The 18,332-nt window shown below is 36.8% G+C and overlaps 10 protein-coding genes across 10 annotated transcripts; 6 read left to right on the forward strand and 4 right to left on the reverse strand.

The window, feature by feature from the left end:
- Positions 1-47: 47 nt before the first annotated feature.
- Positions 48-646, forward strand: FDP41_006529 (uncharacterized protein; the record flags this gene model as incomplete). The annotated part of the gene is made up of 3 exons (XM_044710174.1): positions 48-71; positions 126-192; positions 264-646. The coding sequence occupies 3 exons, from the start codon at positions 48-50 to the stop codon at positions 644-646; spliced, it is 474 nt and encodes a 157-aa protein (XP_044559210.1).
- A 15-nt stretch (positions 647-661) lies between these two features.
- FDP41_006530 (uncharacterized protein) lies at positions 662-3,257 on the reverse strand (the record flags this gene model as incomplete). Its single annotated transcript, XM_044710176.1, has 5 exons — positions 662-1,292; positions 1,343-1,424; positions 1,472-1,942; positions 1,990-2,824; positions 2,877-3,257. 5 exons carry the CDS (start codon positions 3,255-3,257, stop codon positions 662-664), a joined length of 2,400 nt encoding a protein of 799 aa, XP_044559211.1.
- A 359-nt stretch (positions 3,258-3,616) lies between these two features.
- On the forward strand, positions 3,617-5,728 carry FDP41_006531 (uncharacterized protein; the record flags this gene model as incomplete). The annotated part of the gene is made up of 5 exons (XM_044710177.1): positions 3,617-3,926; positions 4,016-4,229; positions 4,283-4,893; positions 4,945-5,290; positions 5,341-5,728. 5 exons carry the CDS (start codon positions 3,617-3,619, stop codon positions 5,726-5,728), a joined length of 1,869 nt encoding a protein of 622 aa, XP_044559212.1.
- Positions 5,729-5,914: 186 nt separating this feature from the next.
- Positions 5,915-7,149, reverse strand: FDP41_006532 (uncharacterized protein; the record flags this gene model as incomplete). Its single annotated transcript, XM_044710178.1, has 3 exons — positions 5,915-6,429; positions 6,689-6,835; positions 7,029-7,149. 3 exons carry the CDS (start codon positions 7,147-7,149, stop codon positions 5,915-5,917), a joined length of 783 nt encoding a protein of 260 aa, XP_044559213.1.
- Positions 7,150-7,473: 324 nt separating this feature from the next.
- Positions 7,474-8,503, forward strand: FDP41_006533 (uncharacterized protein; the record flags this gene model as incomplete). Its single annotated transcript, XM_044710179.1, has 4 exons — positions 7,474-7,517; positions 7,674-7,784; positions 7,966-8,147; positions 8,211-8,503. The coding sequence occupies 4 exons, from the start codon at positions 7,474-7,476 to the stop codon at positions 8,501-8,503; spliced, it is 630 nt and encodes a 209-aa protein (XP_044559214.1).
- Positions 8,504-8,644: 141 nt separating this feature from the next.
- FDP41_006534 (uncharacterized protein) lies at positions 8,645-10,646 on the reverse strand (the record flags this gene model as incomplete). Its single annotated transcript, XM_044710180.1, has 4 exons — positions 8,645-9,601; positions 9,661-9,734; positions 9,840-10,234; positions 10,384-10,646. The coding sequence occupies 4 exons, from the start codon at positions 10,644-10,646 to the stop codon at positions 8,645-8,647; spliced, it is 1,689 nt and encodes a 562-aa protein (XP_044559215.1).
- Positions 10,647-10,884: 238 nt separating this feature from the next.
- FDP41_006535 (uncharacterized protein) lies at positions 10,885-11,625 on the forward strand (the record flags this gene model as incomplete). Its single annotated transcript, XM_044710181.1, has 1 exon — positions 10,885-11,625. The coding sequence occupies one exon, from the start codon at positions 10,885-10,887 to the stop codon at positions 11,623-11,625; it is 741 nt and encodes a 246-aa protein (XP_044559216.1).
- Positions 11,626-11,769: 144 nt separating this feature from the next.
- Positions 11,770-15,348, forward strand: FDP41_006536 (uncharacterized protein; the record flags this gene model as incomplete). Its single annotated transcript, XM_044710182.1, has 1 exon — positions 11,770-15,348. The coding sequence occupies one exon, from the start codon at positions 11,770-11,772 to the stop codon at positions 15,346-15,348; it is 3,579 nt and encodes a 1,192-aa protein (XP_044559217.1).
- Positions 15,349-15,425: 77 nt separating this feature from the next.
- Positions 15,426-16,566, reverse strand: FDP41_006537 (uncharacterized protein; the record flags this gene model as incomplete). Its single annotated transcript, XM_044710183.1, has 2 exons — positions 15,426-15,561; positions 15,620-16,566. 2 exons carry the CDS (start codon positions 16,564-16,566, stop codon positions 15,426-15,428), a joined length of 1,083 nt encoding a protein of 360 aa, XP_044559218.1.
- A 516-nt stretch (positions 16,567-17,082) lies between these two features.
- Positions 17,083-18,207, forward strand: FDP41_006538 (uncharacterized protein; the record flags this gene model as incomplete). Its single annotated transcript, XM_044710184.1, has 2 exons — positions 17,083-17,598; positions 17,674-18,207. 2 exons carry the CDS (start codon positions 17,083-17,085, stop codon positions 18,205-18,207), a joined length of 1,050 nt encoding a protein of 349 aa, XP_044559219.1.
- Positions 18,208-18,332: the final 125 nt, after the last annotated feature.

Raw genomic sequence — 18,332 nt, forward strand, 5'->3', positions numbered from 1 at the left:
CCAAAAATAAAAAATTGTAAAATCAAAAAATTTTCAAATTCATCATCATGAAAACCCGACAATTAAGAAAAGTAGGTTTTTTATTAAACTATTTTTGTAGAGAAATGATTGTGCGATTTTAAAAGGCACTCACTGAAGAAGAATTAAAGGAGTTTAAAGAAATATTCGACTTGGTGGACACAGATGGAGGAGGTATGCACTTTCCGACTAATTGCTATTTTCATTTCCGATAATCGATGATCATCTTGATATATTCCCAATAGGCTCGATTCAGAAAGAAGAATTGAGACAGCTCATGGAAACACTTGGTCTGAACCCCACCGATGAGCAGTTGGATGAAATGATGTTGGAAGTGGATGCTGATGGTTCAGGAGATATAGACTTCAGTGAGTTTGTGACAGTGATGTCACGAACTGTTGATGCAACATATACGAAGGAGGAATTGGTGAGAGCATTCAAGTTATTTGAAAGTGAGGAATATGGGAGCGGAATTGTAAAAGCAGATGTTCTTGAGAAAGCCTTAGTAACGTATGGAGAAAATATTTCACTTGATAAAGCCGCTGAACTGTTGTCAATTGTAGATCCTGACAACTCTGGTAAAATTAATTATATGGAATATATTAATATGATGATGAACAACGAGTAAAACATGTCAATCTAATTATTTATTCACAATATTTGAATCATATATACTCAAATTGGTGACTCTCATCTTTCCAGTTGGTTGAGGTTGAGTGGGTTGTTGAGGAGGTTGAGGAGACGTAGAAGATGCTGAAGCTGCATTTCCTGATAGGTGAGATGTGGATTGCCGTCTGGTCGATGCAGGAGGACTTGTCTTTTTTCGATCTCCTTTTCTTCCAGTCGAAGGGTTGCTAGAGGGTTTGGGTTCTTTTGTTGTCAATGAACTGCTGCTGGATTTAACGTCAATTGGCAAGCTCTCCATTTGATGTTTCTTTGAACTTGTACTTGAAACAGAGCTTTCTGAATGTTGCAGAACGATTGGTTGGGGGTGTGGTTGAAGATATCTCGGCGATTTTTTGAGGGCATCCACATTTTGCAACAGATTCGACATTGAGGAATGTTTTGAGAACAGCTCCTCATCCTCCTTTTTCAATTTCTGATATAAAAGGTCAATCTTTTCTTGCTTATCACTTCCATACTTTTTCAAGTATTCCATCTCTAAATCATGCAACCTTACACGCATATCTATAATATCCATTGAACATTTTTCTCTTCTTCTCTCCATTTCTTGTGTCTGCAGCTTGGTGGATTTTATCTTGTCTTGAAGAGATCTAAAAACAATTAACCATTACTCTCAAAAATCTTCATCAAAAACACAAACCTTATTTCTAAGTCTTTTTTACGCTTTACATCAGCCAGTCCAATCTTTAGCTCGTTTAAATCATGCTCAAGCTCTTCTTTAGCTAATAAAGTGTAAATATTGTCCAATATTCAATTGTAGATAACATACCTGTTTGTTCTTTTTGTAATAGGGATGAAAGCTCTTTCCATCTTGCGGAACTGATTTCGTCTTTTTTCTTCTTATCTTCCAAAATTGTTGCAATCTTGTTTTGGTAATAATCTATTCGTTTCTGCTCTTCCTGTATTTGCAGAATGATCTCATTTGCCGATGCATCCGTTTCTTCTGTGATCACCTTTATCCTTTCATTAATTCTTTCGACCTTGGATGTGGTTTCATGTCTTATATTTTCTTGATATTCTAACTCTTTGGAAGCCTCTTCCAGTAAATGTCGAACATATTTTAATCGGATAACTTCTCTTCGTAGTTTGTTGGGTTCGACCAACATTTTATCAGTTTTGTTCCTTTGCATAAGTTTTTTAATCTTCAAATAGGTTGGATGGTCTAATTGATTGCCTCTCACATCAAACGACACAATGGTGTGATTCTTCTCAAGCAGATCGACAATCGCAAGTCCAGCTTCTATAATTGAGAGTAAAATTAAAACCACTGTAGTCGAAAATACATACCTTCAGAAATATGATTGTTATGTAATTTTAAATACAATAAATTGGTGTTACAGGTGAGGGCTAAGCATAGAGCTACGGCCCCACTATCTCCAATACCACAAGCGTTTAACTCCAAATTTACAATTCCACTTTGGTCATATTCAATGCACTTTGCCAGTGCTTTGGCTCCTCCGTTCCCCATTCTATTATTACTCACAATTAATGTGTAAAGGCAGGATTGAGGGTTGTTGATAGCAGCAGCGATACTTTCAATCCCTTCTTCTGCAATTTGGTTGTGACTAATATTTAGATAGGTCAGGGTGTGACGTGTTGCTAAATAGTTAGAAATGGCAAAAGCACCATCGTTTGTGATTCCGTTACCTGCCAAATTCAAAACGGTCAGAAAAGAGTTTGCCTGTAAATAATTGCACAATATTTCTGTTCCCCTATTTTTGATATTATTGTCATGCAGAAGAAGCACAGATAAACTCGGACATGAAGATGTCATCTTTCCCAAACTTTCAGCAATATCCATAGATAACTTATTACCATGAATATCGAGATATCTTAAATGTTGGTTGCCTTCCAAAGACTGAATAACATTGATAGCAGCAACAGAGCCCATGTTTGTTTGACCTAACCTTAAACAAGCTATTGTTTTGTTTTCATCAAAGGTATCAGCAAGAGCAAAGAACGCCTGTTGGGTTTTCTTTCCGAGTTGATGATTTCGATTAAAGTCCAGAGTGCTAAGGGTAAAGTTGGAAACCAAGGATTCAGCAATAGCCACTCCCCCTTCTGCGTCTATTTTGTTTGCATACAGATCAGAATTATCACTTCCGAGCAATAAAGTTTCGAGCTTTTGTTTTTGTTTGATCAACCTGTTGTTGTTCTTAAAGACGACTACTTACTGTACAATCTGGACTTTTTAAATATTCAGCCAGCAATAAGGCCGATTCCGAGCCTAAATCATTACTACCAAAGTCCAATAATTTTAAGGTGTTTAATGTTTTCAATTCTTCCATCAAGGCTTGGACTCCTTTATCCCGAATTACATTTTCATGTAGATCCAAAATTAGTAATGGATTTTCCTTGCTATTGACTTGAGCAAAATACCTTGCCAATGCGCTCGCTGTTCCTAGTCCAATTCTTTGAGATCTCATCACAAACTTCTCGGAATTACAGCGTTTATCCAACATTTGTTTCAAATTCAGAGCCAATTCTCTCTCGGGCCGTTGCTGTGTATCGCCACAGTACGCCAGAAAGATCTCTGAAAAGTACTTGTCCAGCATTTTTGTTGTTGTGGTTGTTGTTTTGCTTAAAAGGTGATGACATTCGCAGAAAACCTTTCACGCGCGATATCTAATTAGAAAGGCTTTAATAATAGAAAATTTACTGTAAGCAAAAAGAGATGCAACGCTAGAACGAGGGAATTTATTATCTCGTCGAAATAGGAGTAGAAGAGTATTGGTTGTTTGAATGGAGGGAACATGAACCACGCTCATGAAGGAATTTTCAAAAGGACGAGCCCAATGAAATCCTTCCCAACACCTTTCATCCCATATATAGTCATCTTGCTTTAGTTTTCTTCAGGATGAACCCCTTGTTGCAACAAAAAGGACGATCATCATCATGAAGAAGAAACAAAAAAATGAATACTCAAGGCAATGCTTCCTCCGATCATCCACAAGCAGCATCCACCACAACTACCCATTCGGCTGCCATGAACATCCCGAGGACATCCAACATTGAAAACGCATCATCGCCGGTGAATGGAGATTTCTCTCCCACATTGCTGAGTAAATTAATATTAGAAATGGAAGAAAAAGTGGAAAGACTTTTTCAGCAATTAGACGACTATAAAAACGTAATAGGAATTGATTTGGATGAAGAACATTTTGATTTAGCCAAAACAATTAGTTATATAAAACTTGAAGCAGGATGTAGTGCAACAAAGCCACGTAAGTGTGTCACACGATAATTATGTGGTTATGAAATTAATCGATTCACACTCATTGTGAAAATTAACTATTGATGACAATATTAACAGCGTCATCACTAAGAAGTCCACAACAAACAAAAGAAGCCGGTGAGCTTGCTCGATCAGGATCTTTTTCTAATGATAAAAATTTGTATTCTAAATCTCCTTTAAAAACTCCCACCATTCCTGATAATCAACAAAAAACAGGACCTAAGACAACCATTCAATTAATGAAAAATCTCAAAGATCAATTCAATGCACAAATTAAGAAAACCATCACAAAGTAAGTTTCTTTTTATAGAGATACATATTTAGCTGAATCGAAATGTGATCAAGACAACCTGACAAAAAGATCATTCGAAGATATTTATTTCATAGAGACGCAATATTCGATATTAAGATGTCTCCTATTTGTAGTGTAGATACATCGACACCACTATTTGCAACAGCATCTGCAGACACGACATGTTGTTTATGGGCTTCCAACTTGTCACATCTAAACCCGTTACTTGTCTATAAGGGTCACAATGGGGCAGTCAACAAATTGAAGTTTCATCCAACTGCCCAAATAATATGTTCTGTTTCAGGAGATCAGTCAATACACCTTTGGAAATTTGCAGAGACATTAAAACAAAACGAAGCAGTATCATTAAATAAGACGGACAGTCGGAATAGCCACATGATGGGAGAAAATGAAGATGACGATTTTTCGAATGGCAGATTTAAGTCCTATCTTAAGCATATTAAACTTCCATCCATGGAAAATCTTCACAAGAGTGGAGAGTTTAATGATGAATCAAATGAAAGAACTCAAAACAATGATCTTTTTACACAAGATTTACTGGACAGTCACATTGATTTTAAAGCCTATCAAAACGAAGGGGTAAACACGGATAGTGAGAATGACGACAGTCTCAATGAGCTTCAAAAATTTTATATCACGGAAGGTAAGTGAATAAGAAAATTCAAAACATAATTAACTAACTTTGTAAATGTAGAGGGTGTGCAAGGTATGATTAGAAACAGACCAACCTACTTAAGAAATCCACATGTTAAAAATTCTGATTCACACAAAGGAATAATATCTAGTTGTGATTGGACAAATCATAACAAAGGAGAGCAAGTTGTCACATCGTGTTGGGACGGAAATATAAGAATTTTTAATTTGGAACTTCGAGAAATGCAAAAAATTGCCTCTCCAAGTGAAACAGCATATTTGAATGATGTTACGTGTGCCTACCAATCCTCCCTTATTGCTAGTGCTTCCTCAGATGGGAATGTATTTTTATGGGATTCACATTCTGATTCCAAATCTCCCATATCCGCTCTGAAATCTCATGCTGAGTAAGTGTTCATTGTTATTTTCGTTCATTTGTATCTGTAACACCAAACAGCCCTGTTAATTGTGTAGCATTCACTCCAAGTGATAGATTCATTGTGACTGGAACTGATAGTGGAGATCTTCGGATTTTCGACCACCGAAATATGACCAAACCAATGAAAACCATTCCAATCAAAGCTGGTGGAGTGAACAGCATATCGATATCGGAGTACCACCAACGAATACTCGTCTCGTTGGATAAGCGAGTTGCAAAAATCTACGACCTTAGTGGACATTTGCATTCCAGTCTGCACGGACATGATTTGATGGTGACATCGGGTTGTTGGTCGTTCGACGGATCTACATGCTTCACTGCTGGTATTGATCGACAAATAATTCAACACGAAATCCAAAGCTCTGCTCTAGAAACAAAAACTACAACGATCAACAACGAAGAGTAAAGCTTGCCAAATTAGTGACCTTAGTGTCAACCAAGCGCTAACCCTTTGTTGCAATGAATTAAAAAGGGCAATCAGGTAAAAAGATTTATTTCTGAAAGGATGACAAACCCTAATCATCTGTTACATCCCATAGGTTATTCATTCGTTGTGGAATTGAGAAAATAATAAAAATTGGGAAAAAGAGTTTTAGAGAGCCTTGACTGGGCCAGATTGTTGTGAGTCCTCAACTTTTTCATAAGTATAATCTTGAAGTCTGTCTTCACGGAATTTGAACTTCTCCATATCTCGCAACAATGTTTCGAATTCCTTGTCTGTTTCTTCTTTGTGAACTTGAGCCAATTCTGCATTTTCAGTAGCGCTCTTCATGATCGAAGCTTGTTCCTCAGGAGTTAATTCACGGAGTTTCTTTGCAGGAACACCAGCCCATATTTCGCCACTTGGAACAGTTGTTCCAGGTGTCACTACAGATCCTGGAGCGATCATGGCACCCTTTCCAACAACAGCTCCATCCAACACAGTGGCTCCCATGCCGACATAACATTCGTCCTCTAAAGTACAGGCATGTAAAATAGCACCGCTTTCAACAGTAACATTATTTCCGATAATGGTTGGCTTCTCATGTCCACTCTTGCCAGTGCAATGAATAACAACTCTGTCTTGAATGTTGGTGTTTTCTCCAATTTTTATAGTATTCACATCGCCTGTAAGTTGATGAATATTGCAAAAACATGATGTTCGTGATATTGGTGCGTTGTCGAGAATTAGGTTGTCATTTGATGAAAAAGTTTTCAGGTGGTATCGATGCCGTTCAAGTGATGTTGGCATGAATAAATACATGTTGATATTCATCAAATTTCATGGTACGTTTGGAACGTATTCGAGAATGCCAATATAATACGGAATGTATGGAATAATATCAATACAATATATTAATAATATTATTGCTCGCTTCAAACTTACCTCTAACAACTGTGTTGTACCAAATTGAAGACTTTGGACCAATAGTAACTTTACCAATAACGCTAGCATTTGGAGCAATAAATACATCTGTTGATTGGATGGTTGGATTATTACCAAGGAAGCCCATAACTCTTCTTGTTCTATTTACTATCATGTTTGATATTACCAACAAATTTCCAAAATTTCCGTGATGTTCAATTCATCCAAAACAACAATAATAACAACAACATCATTATCATTCGTTTTCATCATTCCATTCCACCATCATCATCGTCATTAAAATAATACCAATAATATTACAAATGATCATCACCAACAATAAAAAAAGACAGACACTAACACTCTTCCTTGTATGCCATACTTCCTTGTAGAAAACATCCCATGCGGTCCATAGCCTCTCCAGCCTCACGAAAGATGGAACCCACAAGATAACGGATGGAATGTCTCGAAACGCTCTTCATTATTTTTTGGAGTCTTTGAATTTTTTACAATCAACATCACTCTCAACAAGATGAAGAAGCACACACACACGAGAACCTCAACCAGGGTGGTTGTAGTTACACAGTCTCTGAGACTCTCACTCCCTTCTCGAGAAGAAGATATTAGCTTCATTTTCTCATGTTGAACAACGAATGTTTATACATGCTGCTTTATAAAACACTTGTTCAATTAATAGGAAATGATTGTTGTCATCTCTTTTTGTGAGTGGAAGACCAGAATTTGTTGAATCTTGTCCAAAATAATAAAATTTTGCTGGACAGTTGAAGGAACTCCCTTTTCAAAAAATGTCTTCACACAACATTTCTGATGAATACGGTGCTGAGAGTGGGTATGTTTATTTGTTGATGTGTCATTGAATATCGATGTGTGTCTGGTTCTTTGTGTCCTTTGATACGTTCCATCATCACACGATGCAAATGTCAAATGCCATCTGATGACACACTTGTGGCTATAACGATGATTGTTTAAATTATCTTGTTAAAAGTATTCCAACTTTCAAAGTTATTGTTATTGGAGATGTTTCCGTTGGTAAAACTTCAATCATTTCTAGGTTTTGTGAAGGTGAATTCAAAGAAAGCTATCCATCATCGTTAGGGTATGTACAAACAATTATTGTGCAAACATTTAATAATAATTATTGCACTGAACAATTTTTATCATCTATTTTGTGAACTGTGTGTTGATGTTCGGTGATGATAACACTTTTTGATTCTCCCTGTCATCTCTCTAAATTTGGAAACTGTTGTTGATGATGAAATGTGTGAATTTTATTCAAGTGTTGATTTTAAAATGAAGGAAATGAAGGTCTCGGATCAGTCACTCATCAAATTACAAGTTTGGGACTTTGCAGCAGATATTCATAGCAGATTTGCCAATGTCGCTAAACATTCTTATTCAGAAGCTCATGCAATTATTATTGTGTTTGATATTACAAATAAGGAATCTTATAAAGACTTGGGTATGTTTTGTTTTGAAGAAGAATAAGTGGTTCATATTCTTTGAATTTCCGACAATTTAACAGACACTCACTGGCTTGGCGAATTGCAACAACAAACGTTGAGAGAAAATCATGTTAAAATTCTTGTGGGTAACAAGTTAGATCTTGTTGACAAGAGAGCTGTCACAAACGCTCAATCTCTTGCATCAAAATATGGATGTGAATACATGGAAACTAGTGCCAAGAAAGGAGACAATATTGAAAAACTTTTCCAAACTGTTGCACAAAATGTTTTTGACTCTTATCAAAAAGGAGGATTTAAGGAAGAAGTTTGGACAGAGGATAAAGACAAGAAGAAGAAGTGTTCTCTCCAATAGATTGCTCTCTCATTATGATTGAAAAGGTTACAACCGTGTGCTTACTAATGTATTTTACTTCAAAATTATTCAACACCACCACCACTCATAAATTTCCTTGGAATCTGTGAGTGCGCAATATTTACATTAAATAATTTACATTTATTTCAAGGGATTTCTTGCTTCTTCAGTAAGCACTCCCTCCTTAATCTTTTTATCAATTCTCTTAAGAATGGATTGAATAACGGTTTTGCAAAGACCTTTCTGAGAGGCCTCAGCGAGTTGGAATCTCTCTGATAAATCGTCTTGTGACATGTCATACAGCGTTTCGCAAAGAATTTCAGCATAAATTTGATCAATAGATCCCGTTGCAGACAACACATTGTTGTTCGCAGTAGAGTTATTTGAGGTATTTTTGTTGGATGGGGTAGAAACAACTTGCTTTGGTGCAGATTTCACAGTATTCATAGAAGTACCTTCATCATCGCTGTCATCGCTATCGTCACTGTCGTCACTATCTTCGCTGTCTCCAAAATCAAATTTCATCTTATTGGAAGCTTGTGCCTTCTTTGGGGGTGTTTGTGGAGATGCAATAGAAGTTGCTTGTTGAGTAATTTGTTGTTCAGGTTTTGTTGGTTTTTTCTTTTCTTGAACTGTACCAAAATCCCATTTCTTATTTACAGTTGCACCTTCTTCATTTTCTTCTTCGTCGTCATCTGACTCATCAGAATCGTCTGAGTCGTCAGAATCTTCGTCTCGCCTTCCATTTGAGAGCTTAATAGGTTTCACATAGTTCAATTTAGCCTCAACCAAGTCAGAAAGAACAGAGTTCTTTTTGGCACCTTTGATGAACTTGCACTTGAGAAGTTCTTTTGCACTTGGTCTTGCGTTGGGCTCTTTTTGCAGACAAAGATCCACAAATTCTTTAAAATATTTAGAAGCTCTAGGATCATCGAGTTTGGGAGAAGGTTCTTTTGGAATTTTTAAAAGAGCTTGAAAGGGTTTCATGTGACTTAATGGAGGTGAGCCTTTAAACATTTCTATTGCTGTTATTCCTAAAGACCAAATATCAGCTTTTTCTGTATAACCTTGTCTAACAATCACCTCTGGAGCCATGTACTGGAATAATAATAATTATTATAAATTTTACACAATGCTGACCAAGCAAAGATACCTACATAGGGTGTTCCAACAAAAGTATATCGTTTTCGATTTCCCATAGTATTTGTTAATTGGCCAGAAACTCCAAAATCTATGTGTGTTCGAGTGTGCGCAACACAAGACAGTAAAATGCAAAATTGCAAAGTGCCGTCAAAATTATGTTCGTATTGGATCGAATAGTTTCATGAAAACATACCTCCAATTTTGATTTGACAATCCTTTGAAATCAAAATATTTGCACTTTTGATATCTCTGTGAATTTTGTTTTCCGAATGAAGATAATCAAGACCTTTCAAAGTTTCTCTCATAATTACAGCAATGTGTTTTTCTTCTATACCGACTGTTTCACTTGCACCTCGTTGTTTTGTTAATATTTCCATAATATCTTGAATAGAGCAAAGCAAAAGATCCATAACAATCCATAAAAACGATCCATTAATAAAAGCTCCGTAAACCTTTACAACATAGGGAGAGTTTGCGCTCATTTGAACATGAACCTCTTTTTGAATGTCTTCAATTTCGTCTGTTGCTTCTTCAAGATCAATGATTTTGATCGCTACTGTTTCTCCATTTATTTTGTTAATTCCCTTCCTGTTGAGCGAGTATTTTCATATCCGAGATCAATGTCAACACCATCATCATCATCATCATCATGAGATAAAAATATAAAAATAATGAAAAGTAATCATGACAGAGAGGTTGATCCTTTAAAGGTTGCGCAAGTAAAAACCATTACGTACCATACTTCTCCAAACGCACCCTCTCCAATTTTCTCAATCTTCTCGATATTTTCAGCGGAAAGTCTTTGGGTACTACCACCATAAGTATCTGAAGATACAGACTCTGATCTTCCTCTCGCCATTGGAGAAGATACAGGTGATGTACTCAAAACGGATGATGCACTAGTCACACTCAATGCTCCTCCTGCTGCAACTGATGAGGTCGAAGAGGCAGGAGAAGGCGATGCTTTGTTATCCTCCTTTTTCCTCAGTGATATTGGCATTTTTTAAAAATTGTTCGGCTCTTGGTTCATCAGCTTTCAGACGTTTTGAGTGATTTGTGTTGGGCCAAGTTTTATTTAAAGTGAATGAAAAGATGAAAACCTCATCAGATGTCTAAGGTTGATAATTACAACGAACTAGTAGTGAGAATGAAAAAGAGTTGCATCATCATGCAAACACCCTCTTCCTGTCTACTGCTAACTGATTCGGTTACGTACTGATTCATCTCTTTTAAAAAAAATGCAGAAAACTGTAAATGAAACGACAGGCAAAGCAACAACAACCACAAAAATTGGGGAGACAACAACATCATTCAATCATGACTCCTCTCTTGAGAATAGCAACAAATTGTCAAAAAGAGTTTTTGATCCCAACTCTCCGAGCCGATATGCCGGAAAACCCGGATCGGTACGATCGAGCAGCATGAATTTCAAAAACGACGAAAGAGTCTTTTCCACGCAAGACATTCCCGAACGAGTGCTTGAAAAGAAGATCGAAACTTTGGAGCTCAAGATGAGAAATAGGGAAAATAGAAAACCAGAATGGAATTCTTCAACGTTTACAACGCATGCTTCAGAAGAACGAGCATTGTTGAGGACATTGGCAAAGGAAGATTATCTTATTAAAATGGAACAAAGAGAAAGGAAAAGAAAGGAGCAACCACCGGACTGGAAAATGAGCACATTCTTTACCGAAAAAGAGAAAGAAACAAAGGGAGATGAAAAACTGTCAAAATCATTGAGAAACACGAAAAAAGTTGTTTCCGAAATTTCGAACGCTCCTTCTCTGATTGAACGAGAGAAAATGAGACAGGAAGAAGAGAAACGACAAAGGGAGGAAGCAACACGTGTGACCATGCGAGAACATTTTTTGAATTCCCCTCCAATAACGTTAGGGTTATCTCGAAGGCTATTTGGAGAACAATCAAACACTCAATCCAACACTGTTATCGTGAAGGATATCATTGATCATGTCCAGTAAACAACTGTTTGTGCATGTTGTTGTCCGTAGCCCTGAATGAAAGGCTTTTTCCATCCCACACAGGAAGAAAATGGCGCCAATTTTAAGCGCCTTTAAATTTTTAACAATCAAAAAAATAGCATTTCTTCTCATCACACACTCACCATGCCAAGAAAAAAGACTAGTACCAATTCAAAGAAGCCAAAAGCCTCGTCCGAGAGCGGTAAAAGAAAAAGACGAGACGAGGAGGAGGAAGAGGAAGAGAGTGATAGCGATCAAGAAGTGAGAGTAGTCATTTCTGATGTCAGCGATGATGAAGAGCAATCAGCAGCATCCGAGCCAGAAGAGCCATCATCCGAAGAAGATGATGCTTTCAAAGAAGATGAAAGAGATCAAGATTTCCAACCACCAAGAACATCAAGAAAGAAAAGCACTTCTACAAGAAAGAAGAAAAAAGATACATCAACAACTCCTAAGAAAAAGAAGCTAAAGACTGGCTCATCATCAAAGAAGAGCAAGTCAAGTGATTCCACAACGAAAAAGAAAAAGAAGGCTAAAAAAGAAGAACTAGAAGAAGATATGGTTGTTTTGAATGAAGACAAAGAGTCATTATTTGCAACTGTTCGACAAGAAAGTTCAGCTATCAGAGACACTGTCGATAGTTGGCAAGAACGATTCGAAACAAGCAAATCCAAAGCAACAGTTGAATTGATTGTTTTTGTTTTACATTCATCAGGTGCAAAAGGTGACCTCGTTTTCAACGAGAAAAAACTCAAATCTGAAGATTCCAAGACTATTCAAAAAGTAATTGATGATATCATTGAAAAATTCCTTCCTGACAAGCTTCAAGTTTATCCAATCATCAATAACCATCCTTCATTGAAACATTTTAGGAAAAACTTTTGCGAATTTTGGAACACATTTGTTGATGTTGCAAAGGAAGGAGGTCAACTTTATGACAAATTTATTCAAGAACACTTTTTGAGATGGTTGACCTTTATGACGACATCTACATGTAGAGCAGTTCGTCATACTGCATCATTGGCCATTTATCAAATCGCTTCTGCGGTAATTGAGGCAAAGAAATCCGAGAGCAAACAACTTGCTAAATTACAAAAACAATCTAAAGCAGCAGCAAAGAGCAAAGACAAGAAGAAGGAAAAAGAACTGTCAGCCATGTGTGAGCAGTATCAAGACAAGACAAATACTCTCGAAAAGATAGCAGCAGACATTTTTGCGCAGGTTTTCACAAAGAGATATCGAGACTCTTGTGATGATATTAGAGCATTGTCACTTCTTCAAGCATCTGAATGGATTATTGAATCTCCAGATCAATTCTTGAACGACAACTCTTTGAAATACTTTGGTTGGATGTTGAACGACACTGAAGAAAGCGTAAGAAAGGTTGATATTCAAATTTTAGATAAGTTCTATAGCAAAAAGGATTGGAAAGATCAACTTGCAAACTTTACAAAGCAGTATTCGGGAAGATTTGTAGATTTGACAAACGATGTCTCTGTCTCTGTTGCCGTTGAAGCTTTGAAATTCCTTACTACACTTCTTCAAAATGGCTATTTGAATAGCTCCCAAATCGATACTGTGAGCAAAATGATATTTGACGAAGTTGCAAGCATTAGATTTTATGCAGGAAAATTTGTCTACCATTATCTGTTATCCAAGAACGAAAAAGAGGCTTCCAAATCCAAGAAACATGCCAAGAAGGGAGGAGTTAGTCTTGAAAATATTCTTGATTTTATTTCTGAACATGCAGAAAACTATCCAATGGCTGCATATTATCTTGTTGATACATTATGGAGTACTTCAGATGAAGTTTTGAGAGATTACAAGACCATTTGTTCTATGATTAATGATGAAGAAGGAGATGCACTCACTCTCATTAAATTGTTGAATGCATCCATCAAGAAATTGAAGGGTCAGCTGACAAGTGTCACAAATGCTAGCGATAACGTAAAAGTGAGCAACAAATCAAAATTGTCAACAAAAGAGACTGAAGAAGAGGTAGAAGAAATCACTGGTGTTTTGGCTCCATCTCTTTCTGCTATGATTGATAAGTATAGAACAGAGCCTGAAATTGTAAGCGAACTTGTTGAGATTCCACAATTCCTTGATTTAAAGAGTTATCCAGAGAGTCATTTCTCTAAATTATTGAAATCTTTGAAGGAGGTTTTGAATAAGAGTGTTACTCCATATGTGTACGAGCAAGTTGCAAAGACCTTCAAGTATCTTATCAAAGACCATGATGATTATCCACTTAAATCAGAGGCGGAAGTTCAATACAATGAACTGATGAGAGAAACGTCATCACAGTTGAAGGATGCTGTTCGTGCTCTCCAAAATGAAGAAGAACCAACCTCTGATATATTAGCAACTCTCAACAGAATTAGAGCATTCAGTAAGGTAGTTGGAACATCACAAGTGATTTCAGACGATGTTTTACTTGAAGATTTACACAAGATCTTGGACTCTAAGGTCACTGAAATTGAAATGTCCCAAAAAGACGAGACTCAAACAAACGAAGAAGTTGATGAGGTGACTCCTCTCATTATTAATATCATCTTTGATGATTTATATTGGTCACTACAAGATGTACTTGTTGCTAAGGGTGATTCACGCAAACAACTCGAAAAGAAATATTTCATCAAACAAGAAAATTTAGCCAAGCAACTGTTCTACATTTTAGAAAATGGCAAGGTCACTTCTTCTGTTACCAGAACCTCATATTCACTACTCTCTAACATGTTTATCATGACTAGCCCAGTAGTGGTCGGATCAGGCGCACTTGTTATGGTTTTGGGTAAAGAGAGAATGGCCATCTTGACAAAATACTTGCAAAAGGCAATGGATTCACTCCAAAAAGAATATTCCAAATATGATAAGAAACCTAAAAAGAAAGATGATGAAGAAGAAGGTACAGAGGAAGACGAAGAGGAAAAGAAAGCTAGGTTGGAAAAACTCAAAGTCGTCAGAACACTCCTTTCTGATACTCTACTCGGATTATCTAGAGCTATTATTGCCAAAGCTATCAGCGACGACTTTGCTTCACATATTCTTTCATATTTTGTTCGAACAAAGATCCCTATTGTTGAAGAAATTGTGAAGAGATTCCATCATGAACTTAAGAATTCCAATGAAGAAAAATTATGGGAATATGAGTTTGGTGCTCTCAAGATTTTGCATTCAGAGTATCTGGATAAGGTGGAACAAGAGGAAGAAAAAAGTGTTTTAAAGAGAGCAATTAAGGACATTGAAGAATTAGGATCTAGGCTCAGCAAATCTCATTTCCCAGGAAAAGATGTCAAACATATCGAAACTCTTGTTCAGCACACAATTAATTTTGTTTTTGATGATATCAACCAAAACCATACATTCCTACTTGGTATTATGAAATATAGACTGAAAGCAATTCCAGACACTAAACGAAAAGAATTCCTGGCTACCGTCACAAGAAAGATGGACCAAATGGAAGATGTTGATAAGGCCGCCAAAGAAAATGTGGAGAGTTTCAAGGAGTTATTGACTGTGAAAACTAGTAGTAAGGAAAAGTCAGATGAAACGGATGATGAACGAGAAAAGGAACCTGAAGAAGAAAAATCACAGAGAGAAGAGCAAGCTGAACATCAGGAAGATGACAACAAGATGAGAGATGAGGATGACACCCAAATCTCTGAAACTAAAGAAAACGAAGAGGATGAAGAGCTCATTTCAAGCAAACCTAGAAAATAATGTATTTTATGCTACATAAACAACTTATTTATTCTTCTGTTTTTCTTCTTGAGATTGCATTTTTGGCAAGATTAAAATTATTTTCTGAGCTTATCCAAAGCAACACCAAGACCAATTCCACATATCATCATACTTGCAACGCTAATAAATCCAGCAAAACTCAACTGGCACATCTGGGAAAGGCCATGGCCACTTGTGCAACCATTTGCAGTTCTGTTTCATGCATTAAATAATTGGTCATGAAATAATTATTCAAACAATGTTAACATACCTTGCTCCGAATAGCAATAAGAAGCCTGATGCTAGAGCCATAACCTTATCTTGTGTAGTGAGTGCTCGAGTGGACTTGTATCTTGTATTACCTAAGACTGCAGAAACGTATGCTCCTCCAACCATGCACAAATCGTTGACTAATTGCCATACATTCTTTGGAGTGTTAGGGATGTACTTTGAAAAATAGCTCTGATTGAGTGGCAAATACTTTGTTACGAAAGTAGAAGCAGTCACAAAGGCAGAGCTGGTACCTAAATAAGCCTTAACAAACAAATTAACTGGAATTTGAAGTGATCCAAGAGCAATTCCGGACCAAATAGGATGCCATTGTCTCTTTTTCATGCATTCCGTATTGGACTCATTCTCAACACGTTTTGGTGATGGGAAGATCTTTTCAAGGCCACATGCAATACCAACAAGTGCAATACCCATTGGAATTGCAATTGTCCACATTGGCTTTCCGAGTAATCCATGCAAAGTATTGTGTGGACCCTTGACTTCCGTTGAGCTCAAAATGCTCTTGGCCCACGATTGATTAATCAAAATGCCATACACAGAGGCACCCAACAAACCTCCAAGCAGTGAATATGGAGCTGTTTCAACACCCTCTCCGAGCTGTGCAAGCATGGTACCTGGACATGCTCCTCCGAGAGTCATACCAGCACCAATGAGTGCTCCTCCAATCAAATTACCCCTCCAGTTGATGTCCATTGGGGACAAGGTTGCCAAACCGAATAATTGCAATAAACCAAAAGAGATGGCACTTGTACCCGAAGCAGAAAGGAAAGTCTTCATCATGGTCCAATCCTTGAGAGCCATTTGGTTTTTAATATTCTCAGGAGCAGACATTCTACTTTTCTGTAACAAGACTCCAAAGACAAATCCTTGGGGTAAACCAACGAGTGGAGCGAGTGGATGAGGAGAGCAAGATGGACACGAAGACATTTTTTTTATGTTGTGTTGGTTGATAAGATTCCCGTTTGGACAATCAGAATTTAAAAAAATTTTTTTACTGGACTGACATTTCGCCGTTTTTTCCTCTTATCGGAAGCACTCTCTCTTTGAGAGAATTGGACAACAAAAAGCAAAGATGCCACTCTTGGGTGCTGAATCTCTCCAACACCCATGAACCCACTCTCTCCCGAAACTCAAAAGGTTTCTGAAAATTGTATGTTCAATGGAAATTATTTTTTCCTTAATAGCAAAAAAGGTTTATCCTCAATTATCAGCTCCTCCACCTTCTCAAACTCCGTTGCATCATTGCTTGTTCTTTTTTTTACAAACTCGCAGTTCTGATAAAGTTGAATTTGAGTTGAACCATGCACTTAATATAACCATTGGAACTGCCTTCAAATTCAAATTTCTGAAACAGCTTGCAAAATCTATGTTGATTTCATCCACGAATGGAACCCATGAATGATTGGTATGTTTATTGGTCTTATAACATTCATCTTTAAAAAAATGTCAACTCATCATTTATCGAAAACAAACCACATGATTCAAAACATGATCACCCAATCTGAATCCTTTCATCCTTCCGTTTCTCCAAAAATTATTTCCTCCATTCATGCATTGACTCTTGTCGTTTTAATATTACTTGTTGCATTCCGATTCTTGATTTCAAAATGGATGAAACATTCTTTTCGGATTTTCCAATTCATTTTAGTGGTTTTCAGCTGCACCTTTTCTGTTGTGTCTTTATCGATATTAATTTTTATTCAAATGACACATGTCGTGAATGAACAAAATTTAATTCTATTTCGATTATTGTTGGGAGGAGTGTGCATGCTCATTCCTGGAGCAATTTCTATTGTATTTGAAAGAGAACATCAACCAAAGACTCCCTTTCAATGGAATTTTCAAGAAGGGTTGAAACAATTTGTGGAGTGTTCGAAAATTATCATTAAGGATAAGATTACTTATTTTGGAATTTCCACCATTTTGTTTTTGCAAATCGTGATTCCTTTAGTTTCAATTGTAAGTTAGGAAAGAGAAGTTGTGACAACGTACATTCTTGAATTAATGATGGAATTTTATTTTGAACATGAATAGATTCTAATACCAGGTGTGAAAATTTCATCTTCCTCTTCCTATTTAAGAAGATTTATTTCTGAATTACTTTCAAACATGCCTTCCAATGAAAGTTCATCAACCACTCACACTCTTCTCACCCAACTAGAAAATGATCAGTTTTTCACGTTCTATCTCGTGATCATTGCTACTTCATTACTAAATTTGGGATTGAATGGATTTTTCGGATACGGAGAGGAAAAGTGTTGGATAGAATATTTATGGAATCAATATTGGAATTCTTTTCTCCAAAAGAACGATAAGAATTACATCTTAGAAAGACTTAAAGGTCCATATATTTTCAAATTTATCAAAATTTCTTTATGGATTGGATTCGTTCATGGCTTATGGCATGCACCTTTGATTTTATTAGGACATAATTATGGAATTCCAGAAACGAATTCTCCTAATTGGAAAGGAGTATGGATGATGACTGCAAGTTGTACCTTTCTTTCGCCTCTCCTGTGTTTTTTTCACATAACGGAGCCAATTATCGAGCTCTTCTGCTTCGTGTGATTCTTCAACAGACAAGTCGAACACTCAGGTCGATGATCACTCGTGTGTTCATGAAAAAGTGGTCAAAAACAGAGTGAACGGAATTCTTGCTGGCATTCTTCATGGACTGTTCAATTCATCCTTTG

This window comes from Naegleria fowleri (genome assembly GCF_008403515.1).
Source record: "Naegleria fowleri strain ATCC 30894 chromosome Unknown tig52, whole genome shotgun sequence".
Classification (NCBI taxonomy): domain Eukaryota; phylum Heterolobosea; class Eutetramitea; order Acrasida; family Naegleriidae; genus Naegleria; species Naegleria fowleri.